We start from the raw sequence: 17,143 nt of genomic DNA on the forward strand, positions 1-17,143 counted from the left end.
TTCTGGGTGCTGATGATAGAGATGAACAGTACCCTGTGCGACTTTACAGTCTAGCAGGAGAGCCAGCGCTAAAGTGCGTATGAGTTGAAGTCTAGATTTACGAGAAGGTAACGTTTTGCTGATAGTAATTAGGCACTGTTTCTATTAGGCTGATACTGACCTTGTACTCCATGATATACTAGCCAAGAGACAGATTTGGCACAATTCAGGGATGTCGTAATTTGGGCATTGCATAGTTTAAGCACTATATAGTTTAGGCACTGCGTAAGTATGCAATAAATTAACAAAAAGACAGTGGTCTGTCATATAGAACAAGTGAATGAGTCTTTCGAACACAAGCAATTTTTTTCCCAAAAATCTTGAGCAGGAAAACATACTTCACAAGTCTAACTTTTTCTCTTTTTTCCAATTAAATGACAGACATACATACACAGCTAAAAGGGAAAACTGTTTTCTAGGTTGCAGCAGGCCCTGGAGATTTCAATACTGAAACTTCTATTTGTACCAATAATTTATATACAGCTAGATGGGGTGAAAAAGGTTAATGATGGAATTTTTTTTTAAGTATGTTTCATTGACTATAAATGGCAGATCTGACAGTTAAAATGAAAATTGTTCCAGAAGAAACTTTAGTCAGACTAATTATTTGAGATGTTATAAGGATATATAATTATATTCTTCACCTTTAAAAAAAAGTTTTATTACAAATGTGCTTTTAAAGAACAAGTAGAGAAATAAAAGCTGTAATTGTTCTTAATTATAGCTAACTGTAATTGCGCTCGATTGCAATACACTGAATATCACCAGTGGCTTAAAGAAATTCTGGCATACAGACAGTGCACCCACATTCAAGAGATGAAGTACAGATTCTGAATATTCTGTTATCTGTAATTTAGCTCTTTTACCGCTGATTTCGTTCCTGTTGGTTTTATTTTATTTTATTTTTTGGCAATTGTAGAGATATGATTGTCATCTATGAATGTGTTGAAGGTTGGAGATTTCATCTGGGGTTGGTTCAAAACCTCCATCGCCACAGAAAAGACATTATGGCAATTGTTGAAGGAGAGAACTGGACGTGACCCACTGATTGAATACACAGATTTGAATTTCCAGAGGTAGTGATGAATACCAAATGTGATTTACCCAGCAGGATCCAAGAAGTGGCCTGGAAGATGTGAGGGAACACGTCTGGCACACCTAGAGCACCCTAACCACCCCTCTGCTCTCAGAGTCGTTTCAGACGGGTAAATTAAGGAAGCGGGGACGCACCCGTGAATGGGAGAGCTTTCCTCTCACTCCTCCCTGTGTTCAGAACTCAGATGGAATTCTGCGTCTGAGCAGACCTCCCTGCCCTTTATAGTCAGAAGGGCCGGGCAGGAGTCCCTGAGTTGACTGTGCTCAGTTGTGTCCGATGCTTTGCAACTCCATGGACTGTTGCCCAGGCTCCTCTGTCCATGGCATTTCCCAGGCAAGCATACTGGAGAGGGCTGCCATTTCCTCCTCCAGGGGACCTTCCAGACCCAGGGACTGAACCCACGTCTTTCACATTGGCAGGTGGATTCTTTACTGCTGAGCCACCTGGGAAGCCCTGAACTTCTTAGAGCCTCACTTCACTGGTCTGCAAAATGAGGCATGATGATGGGGAATCCACTTCCTCATCCAGGACTATACCAGGGCAGATTGAAAATCAAAATGAACCCACCCTTGGACAGTAGGGGAGAAAAGAAGTAGGTTCTTTAGCTTCCAGAGAAAGGGGCATTTTACTATGCATTTATTATGTCCACTGTTTAAAAAAAAAAAAAATAGAAAACCAACAAAGAAACAAGATTCCCCTGAAACACATTGGAACAACCCTTATTACTTTTCAGTGCCCATGGATGGCTACTATAAGCTTTCACCATAGCTGGATAAGCTTTGACAGAATTTCTGGAGTCTTTTTTTCATTAAAAAAATTACTTATTCTAATTAAAATTTTAAATTATATTAATTAAAAAAAAACATTTCTTGCCTTGGTGTGAGCCCCGTTCCTGACAACTAGTTGTCACCAGGTCTGTACGGAGAAAAGCCACCTGAGGTCCTGTCCTTTTGGCCACTCTGCACCCTGGAAAGAAGCGCATCTGTTCCTCACTTAGGATGCTGGGTGGAAACAAACAAGGACGAGAGGCCTGAGCTCCAGCTTGTGCTCCTTGAAGCCTGACAGCCCCCGGTGCCTGGCAGGGCCTGCAGGGCCATTCTGTAAAGAGGGGAGGAAGGAGCTGGACTCCTTAGCCAGTCTCCAGCCAGGGGTTCAAGAGCTGGTGTAACCATCTCTCCATCTTTCTCATTAAGTAGCTCCATCCCCCGTGGAGTTTGACTGTGGCTGTCAGAAGCCTCCTCCTCCTTCTTTGTCTCCCCCCACCATCCTCCCTGTATCTCTGGTCCCCTGCTGCCCTCCCCCAGGCCAGAGCCCATTCCAGGAATGCCCACAGTGTCCTGCAAGCTCTCACATCCACCTCAGACTGGCTAGTGGCTTTTGTGTTTCATTTTATTATTTTTGGCCACAGCATGTGGGGTCTTAGTTCCCTGACCATGGATTGAACCCACACCCCTGCATTGGAAGTGTGGAGTCTTAACCCCTGGACTGCCGGGCTTTTGTATTTTATATTCTTGGGAAGGGCGGCATCTATAAGACAAAATATCCTTCCTCTTGCTAAAGTCTTTTCATCAGGCAGGACTTTGGTGCAGTTACACTGATGAAGTCACTCTGGATTTGTTTTCCAAAAACCTCCACAGGAGGGGCTCATCATGTGCTGGCATGGATAAAATCTCACCCTGCTCCTGACACATGGGCACCCCTGTGTGTGGGCCTTGGTCTTGGAGGATAACTCCCCTACTGGGTGGTCAGCCTTGTGAGGGAGGGGTTCATGTATATTCATTTCCCGCTCCATCCTCGGCACATAGAAACCAGCACACAGTAGGAGCTGTAGAAATATTTGTGGAGCAAATTAATAAGTAAATGCTAATGACAAATGCTGATGAACTCAATACCCATACACGTCAGTTGATGGATTAGGCCATTAGTCAAACATTACAATGCAGGCTGGTGTTTGCAAATCCCTCTTTGATCCAGAAATTATCAGGAGTGGGGATGATTTTCTCTCATTAAGAGGACTTATTGGTGATATTATGTCTCTGGGAGCTAGGAGAGAAAAATTAGGCTTTTATTTTTGCACAATGGGCCTCATTTTAAACTGACTTATCAAAGAAAAAATTATTTTCAATTAATAACATGGGGGGGGCATATTTTCCCTTATGAAGCTCACTTATGAACTGCAGTACAGCTTCCAGCTCAATGATTAAAGTAAATGCAGAGGTCTTGTAGTAACCTAGTAACTACCTAGAGGATGTAGTAAGCTAACACCCTTCCCCATGGCAGGAGCTGAGTGTTTGAAGGATGGTTGATTCAGGTACTTACTGGATCATATCATGTAACCGTGCTGGATTTACAGAGCAGAAAGAGCATAAATGATTAAGAGGTAAACCCATGAGTGCGGGGATGTCATTCTCCTTCTTCTGATTCCACCAACAAAGTCCAGGACAGCCATCTCTCTCTCCAGTGCATTCCTGAGCTAAGTGTCAAGATGACATTTTTGAAAGAAAAGAACACAAAAGCCCTTAACACCATCTCCCACTGACTGAAGGGACAGCAGCAGTGTTGTTTGAATAGTGGCCCAACTCACAGATGACAGTCCGGGTGCCACGGTACCTGAGGCAGATTTGATTAAGAGAAACCTGGGGTGATTTTGTTCTTAAGGCCCGTGAGTACAAGAGCAGAGCCAGAGGCACGCATTTGTGGCTGTTTTATAAGAAGAGTACTAAAATAATCTGAAGAAATCTGGAGCCCAAGCAAATCTTAGCAAGGACTCTGAGTCGGACTGGCCTATTCAGAAGGAAAGAGCTTCCGTGGTGCCTCAACAGTAGAGAACCTGCCTGCTAATGCAGGAGACTTGGGTTCAATCCCTGGGTCTGGAAGATCCCCTGGAGAAGGAAATGGCAACCCGCTCTAGTATTCTTGCCTGGGAAATCCCATGGACAGAGGAGCCTGGCGGGCTACAGTCCATGGGGTCACAAAGAGTTGGACATGACTGATGAACTAAACAACAGTGCCGATTCAGAAGGAGGCTGGATGCATCAGTGATTAGATTGTTAATCTTCATGCAGCCAATCTTCTGGCAACCCACATCGCATGTCTGTCCGCTCCCACATGCTAGTTCCCAGTAACCCCCTGTATGACTCTGTTTCCTGAGGATTTGGTGGGCAGAAGTCCCATCTCACCTTGGTGGCTGCCCTCAGCCTGAGTTAAATACCCAAGTGATGTAAAGAGAGACTCCACCTGGTGGACTATAAACTCAGGCATGGTGGGTTTAACCCCTGCAAGCACAGACGAGGCAGAAGGAGCGTGAAGTGATACCTCTTGTGAAGCAGGTCTGCAGGCGGGACCACTTCTGTGGATGCTGCCGGCTGATATCTCATTCACTTCCACGCCAGAGTGGACTTGAGAGGCTGGCCGGCCTCTTAGCGATATGAAGTGTCTCTTGTCGAAACCTGCAGTTTTCTAAGTGACTGGGTGAGTTTCTCTGAGGATCTCGTCTCCCCTTGTAGTTTATCAGTATTTAGAAAGTACAGGTCCAGACCATCATTTCTTTAAGTTACCTCATATTGCCTGCTCCATTCACTGGCTACCAGTGAATAATTGATGGGGAAGAAAAAAGAGATGAAATGCAGTAGCGCAAAGGAGAGAAATAGACATAAGAAATGCAGGTGGAGGTAGAAGTCGTTGCGTTTCATGCCTTCATATATTCAGTCCCTTTCTATAGAAATAGCCCCCCTATGGAAATAATAGCCCCCCGTGACTCCTGCTATTATGTATTGATACTATCTCCTACCTTGCCTCATTCTTCTTCATGATATATGCTACGTAGTGCCATGTGCTGTCATATCCGAGTCTTTGTGACCTCATGGACTGTAGCCTGCAAGCTTCCTCTGTCCATGGGATTTTCCAGGCAAGAACACTGGAGTGGGTTGCCATTTCCTACCCTAGGGGATCTTCCCGTCTCAGGGATTGAACCCACTGCTCCTGTGTTTGCTGCATTGCAGGCAGATTCTTTATCCACTGAGCCATCGGTGAAGCCTACGTAAGGGGGTCGTAAATATCCGTTTGCTTATGTGTTTTTTGTCTGTCTCCCGCTTCTAGATTGTACAGTTTCCAACAACGGGGCCATGTTTTGTGGTTGTTCTCTGTTCTAGCACAGAACCCAGAATAAATGAGTGGGTGTAAAATATGTACACATCAGATCTGGTAGATGCTGAGAGCAAGCAAGGGAGCGTAGTGACCACAAGCATGGGCTTTGGGGCCAGAATGCCTCTGCCCATCACTAGCTGTTTGGCCTTAGGAAGCTAGTTAGCATTTTCCTGTCTCATTTTCCTCATCTCTATTGTAGTTGGAATCATAGTAACCACGTCATGAGGCTTTTAAATGAGTTAAGTGAGTGAATGCATGTAAATGCCTTAGAATAGTGGCTGGTATTAAATAAGAGCCCAGTTATAATGTGAGTTATGCTGTGTGAGTGTGTGGTGTGTGTGTGTGTGTAGGTTTCACCATGTAAGGGTAATTGCTTACATTTATACACACACGCACACACAAGCACACACACATTTTAATTATGGGAGTAAAAACTGAGGAAGGATAAAGTGATAGAGAAGAAATGAAGGGCCGAAATAAAGAGATTATAAATTCAGAGAAATTATCAGAAAGAAAAACGCTGGGATGAGTGGAAGGAGAAGTGTCTTTGACTTTATCAGAGAAGACACTTTAATCTCTAAGGTGTTTTAGACTTCCCAGACTTGAGGTTCACCATGTAGGAAAAAAACTGAACTGTTCTAAATTGATATATGAATTTGTAATGATGCCTTGAAGCTAATCTTTTTTATCTATGTATTATTTGGAAATAGATCCAGCTTTAAAGGCCCACAGTTTGCCCCAAGCACTGGGTGACCAAAAAAAAAAAACAGACAAGGAAAAGAATAAAATCTAGTTTATGTAATACTTTTACCCTTACCTCTTATGACCAGAACATTAAATAATTTACACGGCCAGGCAATAAAAATAAAAGGTATTTTAACATTTTTTTTTTTTTAGTCTTTGTACTTTTGGAAGAATCAGAGGTGCCAATGGAGAGAAACAGTCCAAGTCTTAAAAATATTTATCATGCTGACACACAATTAACAGGGGGGTTCTCATGTCCTCTGTTTTATAGTTGTCAGCTAATTTTGGAAACTGGCAAGCCGCACAGAAATAGATAGCTCTTGCTTCAACACGTCCTAAAAAAAGAACTGTTCGCATAGTTCAAGAATGGGATGGGATAGGAGAGGATGAGGAAGACCGCTATTTCAAACAGCTAAGAAGAGCTGGCATCACTCTGTGCACCCTGGCAAATGTTCTACATGTTTAAAATTAAAATCATTTTTAAGAATTGCTAAGTAATCTACAAAAACTATAAAATACACATGAGACACTTGTCTGCTTTTGAAAACACTTGTCTCTTCTAGTTTATTTTTTCCCCTCTTTGGTAAAATGGAATTTATAGCCCAACTTCAAATTTGCAGAAAGCTTTCCTGTTTGTTCACATTGATGATTGATCCAGCAACTCTAGATCAAAGGGCAGCATTATTATTCCATTCTGGGACTTAGCAACCCCATGAGGCAGAAAGAATCGCCCAAGGATATCAACCTATCAGAAGTGAACGCCCTCCATCATTTTGGTCTATTTCTTAGCCCCTAGGACAGCTCTGTTCCTCAGAACAGATGACTTCACTTTGTCATCTTTTTCATTTTTGTTTTCGTTCAGTTTTTAGCATTCCACTCTCTTCTTGAAATTAGATTATCTTGATCATGACAACTAAGGAAAGAAAATTAGTGCAGTTAAACTCTAAATATTGCTATAACTAAAATGGACATTTTAGAAAATTAAGAGACTGGAATTACCTGTCAGCAGACAATGTTTGATGGTTCTCTTGCATGCCTATTTATTGAGTGTCTGGTAGGTGCCAGGCACTGAGTATCCAAAACCTTGAACAAGAAGCGATCTTTGACTTAGAGGAGCTTTCACTAGTGGAAAACTCAAAACTATTCACCACTTAATACTTTACATAATGTCCTTTACTGGAGTGTAAACACTTGGAAAGAAGGATCAGGATTTATTTCTTCTTGGTGCCACTAAAAGCACCCAGTACAGTTTGTGCTGAACATAGCCTCAGTGCTCAGTGAATATGCTGGTTGAATAAACATTACTGATGAAGATGATTTATGCTTAGAAAGGAGTGTTATTAATGGACATTGTGATCTATATAAGTTTATTGAAAAAGCATCATCCTTATGGCATCTTATTTTCAAAAAGCTTAATTTTTTAGAGCAGTTTTAAGTTTATAGCAAAATTGAGGGAAAGATACAGAGATTTTTCTTACGCCCCCACCCCTACTCATGCATAGCCCCCTCCACTATCAACATCCCCCACCACAGTGGTGCATTTGTTACAACTAATGGACCTACGTTGAAACCAGAGTCCATAGTTTGCATTAGGGTTCAGTATTGTGCATTCTATGGACTTGGACAAATGTGTGTTAACATGTGTCTACCATTATGGTGTCATAAGAGGAGCTTTACTGCCCTAAAATTTTTCCATGTGGCATCTTCTTTAGGTTCTCTCAATTGGGTTATGAAGGAAAATTATATAAAAGATGCTTAGCATATTATGCTACATTTATTTTCCTCCAGGGTTTCTTTACAAAAAATATAAATTCATGAAATGTGAATAATTCAGATGATTTGTTAGAAATAAAGAAAGAATAAAAGTGAACAAATTATTATTTTAAAAGCTCTGGTGTTCTGATGATCTCAAAAAATGGTCATTGGTTGGTGAGTCCTTGCCACATTCTGCCATCAGATACAGTGGTTCTTTCTTTTTTTTTTTTTTTAAATCATGGAGCTACATGCTCCAGAGGAATCATCAGGTTTTGTCAGTAACATAAATTAAACTGTGTTCACCCATTCATTTATGTTCACCCAAAATTACATTCCTTATGAAGTAACGTCTGTAATTCTAATGTGAGTACATGGCTATATAAAAGATAAATTTTCCCCTGCTAGTACTAAGTGTGTGGAAAGCATAACTTTTTTCTAGCATTTGTCTTTTGCTGTAAAGGCAAGGCAAACACCTTGAGTCTGTGGATGTACTGAATGGAATTCTGCATTGTCTTTTGTGCGTAAATCACACCTATAATTCACCATCTAGGAATTTCTAGTTTACTTAAGAGGAATAAGAACTTGGAGAAACTTGTGACAACCATGTCTTTTTTCTCCGCAGTATTTATAGTTGTCTTGCCCCTAGACCTAACTTACCATCAATTTTTCTTAAGCTTGTTGACTGAAAAAAAAAAAAAAAAAGTACAACCTAAAAGTTGAGAATTATGTTTCATTTGGCAGATGAAACTGAAGACTTAAGCCCAGGATGCAGCCTCTCAGATAGCTCTGAGGAACTGCTCCAAAGAGAAGCCAGGATAAATCAGAGTTTTTGCAACAAAGACCAGGTAGTCAAAACACTGAAAGGTTCCTATTAAAGAAAACCAGATATCTCAAGTTGAGGAATTCAGTTCTTCTCTATGTTTGGAAAGATGCAGGAGTCTGGGCTCACTGGAATCATTCCTTTGACGTGCACCTCGGCTCTCTGTGGCCAGTGTCCGTCCTTCCTCATCGTGGGTCTCCCCTGGGCACACTGATGGAGGTGACTGCAGCCCCTGACTGCTGGATGGTAGGCATCCTGTTTGTTTCCCAAGCTCGGTCAGAGCAGCTGTAATGTGGTGGCTTGATGGCTGCAGCATCCTTTCTCAAGTGATAGGGAAGGCAACATTTTTTCATTGATAAGCTGCTTGTCATTTTTAATCTTTCCAAAGAACCCAGCTCAGTTTTCCTAGAAACAAGAGCCTTTCAGTGCTTGTCATCATGTTTGTGTGTGCCCAGTTACTCTGTCATGTCCGATTCTTTGCGACCGCATGGACTGTGTCCCGCCAGGCTCCACTGTCCATGGAATTTTCTGGGCAAGAATAGTACAGCGGGAGTGCGATGTCCCACTCCAGGGGATCTTCCTGACCTAGGGATCAAACCCAGGTCTCTTGCGCCTCTCGCACTGGCAGACAGATTCTTTACCACTGCGCCACCTAGGAAGCCCTTACATCATGTTTAGTTAGAGATTAAAATGAGTCCCACTAACATAAACAGGTGGGGAACAAACACAGTGTACTCTTGGTAAGCGTGCAAACTTACGTGATGGTGCAAAGTGAAACAGGCCCTCCTGAGAGGGCTCAGGCACCATGTTCTTCCAAGAGAATGGAGATTGTGGGTTAATCCAGGAAGGTTTTGAAGCAGAGGTCAGCTGCAGATACTCGGATTCTGCTGCTCTGCTGCAGTGGTTCCCCACTGAGGGCAGTTTTGCCCCCAGGGGACATTTGGAGACGTTTTGATGGTCACAGTCTGGGAGGGGGAATACCACGGGCACCCAGTGGCAAGGGGCCAGGGATGTTGCTGAACATCCACAAAGCACAGGACAGTCCCTCACAAGGAAGGATCACTTGGCCCGAAATGTCCTGATAGTGCCCAGATTGAGAAGTACCGCTACTGTGGTTTAAATGGATTTATGGTAATATAGATCCAATGTAGTTATATTAGATACCACAGGGACTTCCTGGAGAAGGAAGTGACAACCCGCTCCAATATTTTTGCTGAGAAATCCCATGGGCAGAGGAGCCTGGCAGGCTACATGACAGTCCTTGGGGTTGCAAAGAGTTGGACACAACTGAGTGACTGAGCACACACAGGGGGACTTATTATATTAAAACATGTATCGTCTTGGAGCAAAAAAAGGAAAAGGAATTGTGCTTTACCCTGGGGTGCTGCTTGCTGTTACTCTGATCAAGTTCTGAATATAAAATTAACCCTTAAGGTCAACAAGTAGGTCAGAAAAGTTCATTAATTCCTTCCTTACAAATTTAATAAGCATTGACTGAGTGTTCATCTATTTTGGTCTCAAGTAATTAATGAAATGATAAATTAAAAAATAGAATTTAAAAGATACTCCTATTGTGATACCACGTTATAAAGGAAGACTGAGGAAGGGGTGCTTCTTAGCTGGGGGAGGAAGGGGTTGGTGTCCACAATTCCAGATTCTGTTTTGAAAGAAAAATTTCTCAGGCAGGCATGAAATTCTTAAATGAGATGAATACGTATGAGGCCTTCAACAATGCAGTGGACAAGGCTTTCGACTGCGGTTTTGTTGAAGGAGTGGAGCATTCTCTTGAAAGCCAATTTCTATAGCAATGAAGGCCAAAGCTTTAATAGTATGTGGTTATTTGGGAAAGAGCATTTCTATAGGAGCTGAAATTATAATCACTTATATTTTTAAAGCAGCATGGCTCTATGGGAACCAGCCTGTCCCTAAAGTGCCTGGATGCTGTCACAGACAATAGGTGGGAAGGAGTTCTAGAAACTAGGAGGAAGCCCTCTATTTGGATTAAAATGAGTATATAAAGACAATGCAAGTTTCAAGGTGAGATTCTTAACCTAGGATTGACATATGGGCTTTCTGAGGTCCATGAAGCATTATAATTTTACACCACATTTTGTGTATATGGGCATGTCATGTGTATATCATTATTTTTTCCTGCATAAGGTATTTCTATCTTTTCTAAATTTATATTTAATTGGAGGATAAGTGCTTTACAGTGTTGTGTTGGTTTCTGCCATACATCAACATGAATCAGCCATAGGGATACACTTGTCCCCCCACCTTGAACCTCCCTCCCACCTCCCACCCCAGGTGTTTGTATCTTTAATGAGGGTCTCTTTTCTTTTCTATTATAGTGTATTACAAGATATTGAGTATAGCTCCCTGTGCTGAACAGTAGGACCTTGTTGTTCACCTATTTTATGCAGAGTAGTCTGTGCCTGCTAATCCCAGACTCCTAACGTATCACCCCTCAGCCCTTCCCCTTTGGTAGTCATAAGCTTTTTTCTGTGTCTTTGAGTTTGTTTCTGTTTTGGAGATAAATAAGTTCACTTGTGTCATATTTTAGACTCCATTTATAAGTGACATCATACGGTATTTGTCTCTCTCTGTCCAATTTAGCCACTTGGTATGATAATCTCTGGTTGCATCCATGTTGCTGCAAATGACATAGTTTCATTCTTTTTATGGCTGAGTAGGATTCCATTGCATTTGTAGGTACTATCTCTTCTTATGAGAGTCTTAAAGGGATTATATGACATGAAGAAGACTATGCACCACTGTTCTAAGAATTATATTTTGCATCCCTCTGTCTCAAGTTCAGCCCACTTCTGCTTTTAGAATATTTCAGCAGTAAGCCTCCATCTCCTCCTTCTCCTTGCACCCATTTCTTCCAGGAACACGTCTGTAATCAAAAGATGAGATGTGTAATCAGAACAGGTTAGCTCTGAACTGTGTCTCTGGTCGTTCTTATTCATGTGCTGCAGAACTTTCATCAGTGGCTTGTCATTTGTGCCATTTTAATTGTCATAGCATCTGTGATTAATCCTTTGACCTGGTAGGACATTATAAGAAAGAAATGAAAAACAGTGGTGATGGTGGTTTAGTGGCTAAGTCGTGTCTGACTCTTGTGATCCCATGGACTGTAGCCTGTCGGGCTCCTCTGTCCATGGGATTCTCCAGGCAAGAATACTGGAGTGGGTTGCTGTTTCCTTCTCAAAGGGATCTTCCCAACCCAGGGATTGAAGCTGGGTCTCCTGCATTGTAGGCAGATTCTTTGTGAGCTACCCAGTAATCTGCTGTTAAAAGAACTGGATTCTGTGCTGGACATGTTACTTCATACACCTAAGGTGACAGAGACCAGTACAAAGACACACCCTCAAAGAAATTCGTTCCTAAATGATTCTCGGAAAGAGAAACAGGTGCTTTGTTCAAATGGAAAACATCTAAAATTCGGTTTGGGATTCTTTTCCCTCTTATTTTCTTTCCATATGTTGTACATTTTAAAGTTGAATGTTTTAAAATCAGTTAAGCTCAACCACCAGAAAGCAGAGGCAGATATTTTGCACACGTGTAGCATTTCCTTGGAAAGTAACCATTGAAACGCTTAGGGGAATTAATCGGAAATGTGATGCGTTGATTTCAAGTTTCTAAACCACTGCAAATACAGTATCCTCTGCACCCATATGATACTGGAATGCCTTGGCACATTAGATTATGGCTTTATTAAACACATATTTATAATTTGTCAAAATAGGCTAATCATGCTTATCTTCTTTTTCTTCCAGAGAGACAACCACAGAATTAGCTGGAAGTCTACCAAGGTGAGCAGTGAGCTTTGTTCACTTTTGTACGTGAGCTCTGATACAGCCCCCTGACAGAAGAGCTGTAGCAGAATGAAGCAGAGGTATTCTTCATATTCTCTTCCTCGTGTTAGATTTTAAGACCTCTGCTTCACCATGTAAATGCCAAAAGCTGGGTATAAGTGATGTAACCAAGAGGTAGTGAAGGTGGTGTCCGTACGTGACTTAGAGAAGTCATTCTCGTCCCATGGAAGTTATATCACATACACCCAGGGGTCCATTGGAGCTATTTTCTCCACAGCCATCATAAACATGCTGCCTCCTGTGTTATATTCATGGGTATTGACAATCTAGACATACTGATTTTTTTTTCCCATGATATCCGTTAGTGGTATGGTCTTCAAGGATTTGTAGATTTGTGAAAATTTTGAGCTTCCCCTGAAGAGCTTGCATCATGGTTTTGATGATAGCATAAATGCATTTGTAATTCACCTCGTCATTTGAATAACTAGTTACTATCTCACCTGGGAAAGAAATCAGTATATAAATTGATCGATGTCTTTAATGTATTTTGGGTATGGCACTGTTTGACAGAAGACATGATTAACAGAGTGCCAGTTATAGACAGCTAGCCGTCAGAAATGATTACCACTATCTATTAGGGAAAAGAAAGAAAGAAAGGAGGCAGGAGTGTTCTAAGAGAGATTTTCTGGGCGTCACACAGAGCACCTAGCATCGTGCCTGCGTCCTTGAAGCTGCTTGGTGTCCTTTGGTGAATGAATGAATAGGGCATGGGGTTTTGCCTGGGAAGTGCTGGAAGAGGAAATGTAGAGAATCTCAAGAAGAAGCGATAGAAGAGCCTACAGAATGTGATGATGAACAGCACTAGGGAGCCAGGGGAGGTCTGAACCGTCGCCGTCGGTTCCAGGACATAAGCTCATGTGGTTGCTTTTTTTTAACATACAGAAAATCTTTGCTTATAGGATCATAACTATTATGGCCAGAAAACTGTTTTCTGTGATCCAAACATTTAAATTACTGAATGTCTTAATTTTTTGGATGCCATCTTAAGGCTAGCTTGCAGGGTTAAAAGCGTTTGTGTGTTCTGGTGCGGGTGTCTCCACTGGGTGTGTTTGTCCTCTGCTTTCAGTCTGGAAAGAGTCCCGTGTGGAAGACCTGGCATCTCGTCATTTTCTGGGAGACAGAGAGTTGTGTATCTACTTGTGTTTGTGGTGCAGAAGTTAATCCTCAAATAATGAAATGAAGGGTGACTTTTAAACTTTTCTAGAACAGCTAAGGAGTGGGCCACCCCTGTATTGTCAGATAAGACCCATGCAGAACTGTCATCATGAAGATAAAAATTACTCAGATGTCTGCAAAATCTGGTGCACACCCTGAATTCTATTAACTAGCATCCTGTTGTGAATATCAAGTGGCAATTCCCACATCCACCGAGAACAATCTTTGGTTGTCGCTGGTTTATGGAGGGAGTCAGCTCACTTCTTGAGTTTTGTGGGAGGTATTTTAGTAATGAGCCTACTAATTGTTTCTTTCCATGAATTTTCGTTACTTCAATACTGAATCGTGTTGAGAGTAAACACACCACCAATCTCATTCTAACTGCAGCATGCAGTCATTGTAATGTATGGCAGCAAGGGCATGAGAAATGATATGTCAGTTATTTCTCAATTATTCTTCTAATGTAGCCCTGGACATTCTTTTGACTCTCTCTGGGGGCAGTTTAGGACATTATCCACTGACAATTATTTCCCTTCACATTAACAGGAAATAATGTGACTATTTGATGATGAAAACTTCTCTTGGCATCCCCTCTTCCAGCTGCTAGCATTTGTTTATTTGTACCGTCTTATAGAATTCAATCAGGTGTTCAACTCTCAGCCTTTTTTAGCCTTTTTTTCAAATTTCTTCAGCTTGTCATTGGGATAGTGCAAATGAGCCCTGGAAAACCTTAGCGCATTTAGAACAAGACACCTGTCATTACTCTGTTTGTCGGCTAATGATTAGTGGAACGTGCCACTTTGGAGGTTTTATCCTTTTAGTCATAAAAGTGTGCTTCTGTGGTGACATCTAGGAAAAATGGAAAATTGTAATTCAGGCACCTGCTACCTTGTGATACGTAGCTGGAAAGGAAGACAGTGGCGTTTTATAGCAGGTTTATGTTTTGGGTTTCCTTGGCTTTGATTATCTTGAAATTTTCAGAAAGACCATTTACAAAAATTGCACAAAGATGAGATATTTCAACTTTAATTGCTTTACACAGCTGGCCACTGATTGATACTCTTCTGTGAGATGTACAGATCGTATAGCAGTGGGTCCTCTCTTGGCTGTTAAAAATGGGTTGAGGTTGAGATGAGGTATATGCACAAGGTACTTGAACAGACACCTGGTTTTGTCTTTCATCACTAATGATAACCTAAATGTGCTTTTGGAATTCTTACCATTGCTGAAATTAAAGCCTAGTTATGATATGTCACCAGAAAAAAATTGGACTATATGAGCAACATGCACTAAGCATTGTAATCATATTATAAATATTAAAACCAGTGTTCTTGTCAGGATTAAAACAAATATTTAAACTGGCTACGTGTTCTACTCATGCTGTCCTCTTAATCTTGAAGTGTTCTGGAAAAGGAATGTATGAGTCCGTTTCCTGAGCTCTAAAAAGGATCATTTCTAATCTTACATAAGACTTCATGCTTTTATTTTGCTGTAGCAAAGATCAATTTAGCAATTGGAACAATTGTTTTTCTCCATTACAAGCATGTCTTTCAAGCTCTCTTTTAATGTGCAGGGTGTTTAGCTTCAGTACAGTTCAGTTCAGTTCAGTTCGGTCGCTCAGTCATGTCCGACTCTTTGCGACCCCATGAATCGCAGCACGCCAGGCCTCCCTGTCCATCACCAACTCCCTGAGTTCACTCAGACTCACGTCCATCGAGTCTGTGATGCCATTCAGCTATCTCATCCTCTGTTGTCCCCTTCTCCTCCTGCCCCCAATCCCTCCCAGCATCAGAGTAATTTCCATTGAGTCAACTCTTCGCATGAGGTGGCCAAAGTATTGGAGTTGCAGCTTTAGCATCATTCCTTCCAAAGAAATCCCAGGGCTGATCTCCTTCAGAATGGACTGGTTGGATCTCCTTGCAGTCCAAGGGACTCTCAAGAGTCTTCTCCAACACCACAGTTCAAAAGCATCAATTCTTCAGCACTCAGCTTTCTTCATAGTCCAACTCTCACATCCATACATGACTACTGGAAAAACCATAGCTTTGACTAGATGGACCTTTGTTGGCAAAGTAATATCTCTACTTTTCAATATGCCATCTAGGTTGGTCATAACTTTCCTTCCAAGGAGTAAGTGTCTTTTAATTCCATGGCTGCAGTCACCATCTGCAGCGATTTTGGAGCCCCCAGAAATAAAGTCTGCCACTGTTTCCACTGTTTCCCCATCTATTTCCCATGAAGTGATGGGACCGGGTGCCATGATCTTCGTTTTCTGAATGTTGAGCTTTAAGCCAACTTTTTCACTCTCCACTTTCACTTTCATCAAGAGGCATTTTAGTTCCTCTTCACTTTCTACCATAAGGGTGGTGTCATCTGCATATCTGAGGTTATTGATATTTCTCCCGGCAATCTTGATTCCAGCTTGTGCTTCTTCCAGCCCAGTGTTTCTCATGATGTACTCTGCATAGAAGTTAAATAAGCAGGGTGACAATATACAGCCTTGACGTACTCCTTTTGCTATTTGGAACCAGTCTGTTGTTCCATGTCCAGTTCTAACTGTTGCTTTCTGGCCTGCATATAGGTTTCTCAAGAGGCTAATTAAATCATGGTGAAACCCCAGTTGTTCAGGCGGAATGGAGATACTAACTTAGTTATGATAAACTGGAGTTTTAGTATAAAGGATGCGTATACATAGGAATAACTTTATTATGGATAGCAGAGTGAAGGTGTCAACAAAGTGTTTATTAACAGAGGTTTTACTCTGAACTTGCAATATTAGTGGCTGTTTTTGGAAAAGAGAGAACTTTTTAATTCCTTAAACATAATCTACTGTTTCTCAACATAAACTAAACAGAATAGAAAATAAAGCTATTTAATAGACCCTAATAGGAGCATCTTAAAGATGCCAGTAGAGATTCATGAGCAGTTTTTAAAGCTCAACACCCAGAAGTCAGGATGCTCTTTGAAAAACATGAAGGATTGGTAAATGAAGCTTACAATAATTAAATACATAAGTAAGATAACTATTTTTAATGGATTTTAGCAGAAACCAATGGAGGCAGGGGCCAAAGGTTAAAGTTCTAAAAGATACATGGTCTTTTTCTTGTGTTTTACTTATTTATTTAATATTTATCTGTTTATTTGGCTGCAGCAGGTCTTAATTGAGGCGCATGGGAGCTTTGATCTTCATTGCAGCATACGGGATCTCTTAGTTGCAGCATATGAGATCTGTTCCCTGGCCAGGGATCAAACCTAGGCCCCCTGAACTGGGAGCACAGAGTCTAGCCGTTGGATCATCAGGGAAGTCCCTTTTCTTCTACTTTAATCCTGTAACTTAATCTTTTTCAGTCCTTTCTCAGAGGAGGTTTGGAAACATAAGCATTCAGTGGGAACAATTTTTTTTTTAAGCCTTTTAACACCCAAGGCTAAGAACATCAGTATATACCATCAGATTATCATTTGAGCTTCTCTACCAAGAAGTTGACTGTGTGGATCACAATAAACTGT

The 17,143-nt window shown here is 41.4% G+C and overlaps 1 protein-coding gene across 3 annotated transcripts in view; it reads left to right on the top strand.

Moving 5' to 3' along the window:
* CELF2 (CUGBP, Elav-like family member 2) overlaps window positions 1-17,143 on the top strand; it is a 554,598-nt gene that overhangs the window by 118,496 nt on the left and 418,959 nt on the right. For all 3 annotated transcript variants that reach the window (XM_018056980.1, XM_018056981.1, XM_018056983.1), the window contains exon 2: window positions 12,383-12,418. In XM_018056980.1, coding sequence (XP_017912469.1) covers window positions 12,383-12,418 — 36 coding nt within the window. The remainder of the gene's footprint in view (window positions 1-12,382; window positions 12,419-17,143) is intronic.

Source organism: Capra hircus, chromosome 13, assembly GCF_001704415.2.
Source record: "Capra hircus breed San Clemente chromosome 13, ASM170441v1, whole genome shotgun sequence".
Lineage (NCBI taxonomy): Eukaryota > Metazoa > Chordata > Mammalia > Artiodactyla > Bovidae > Capra > Capra hircus.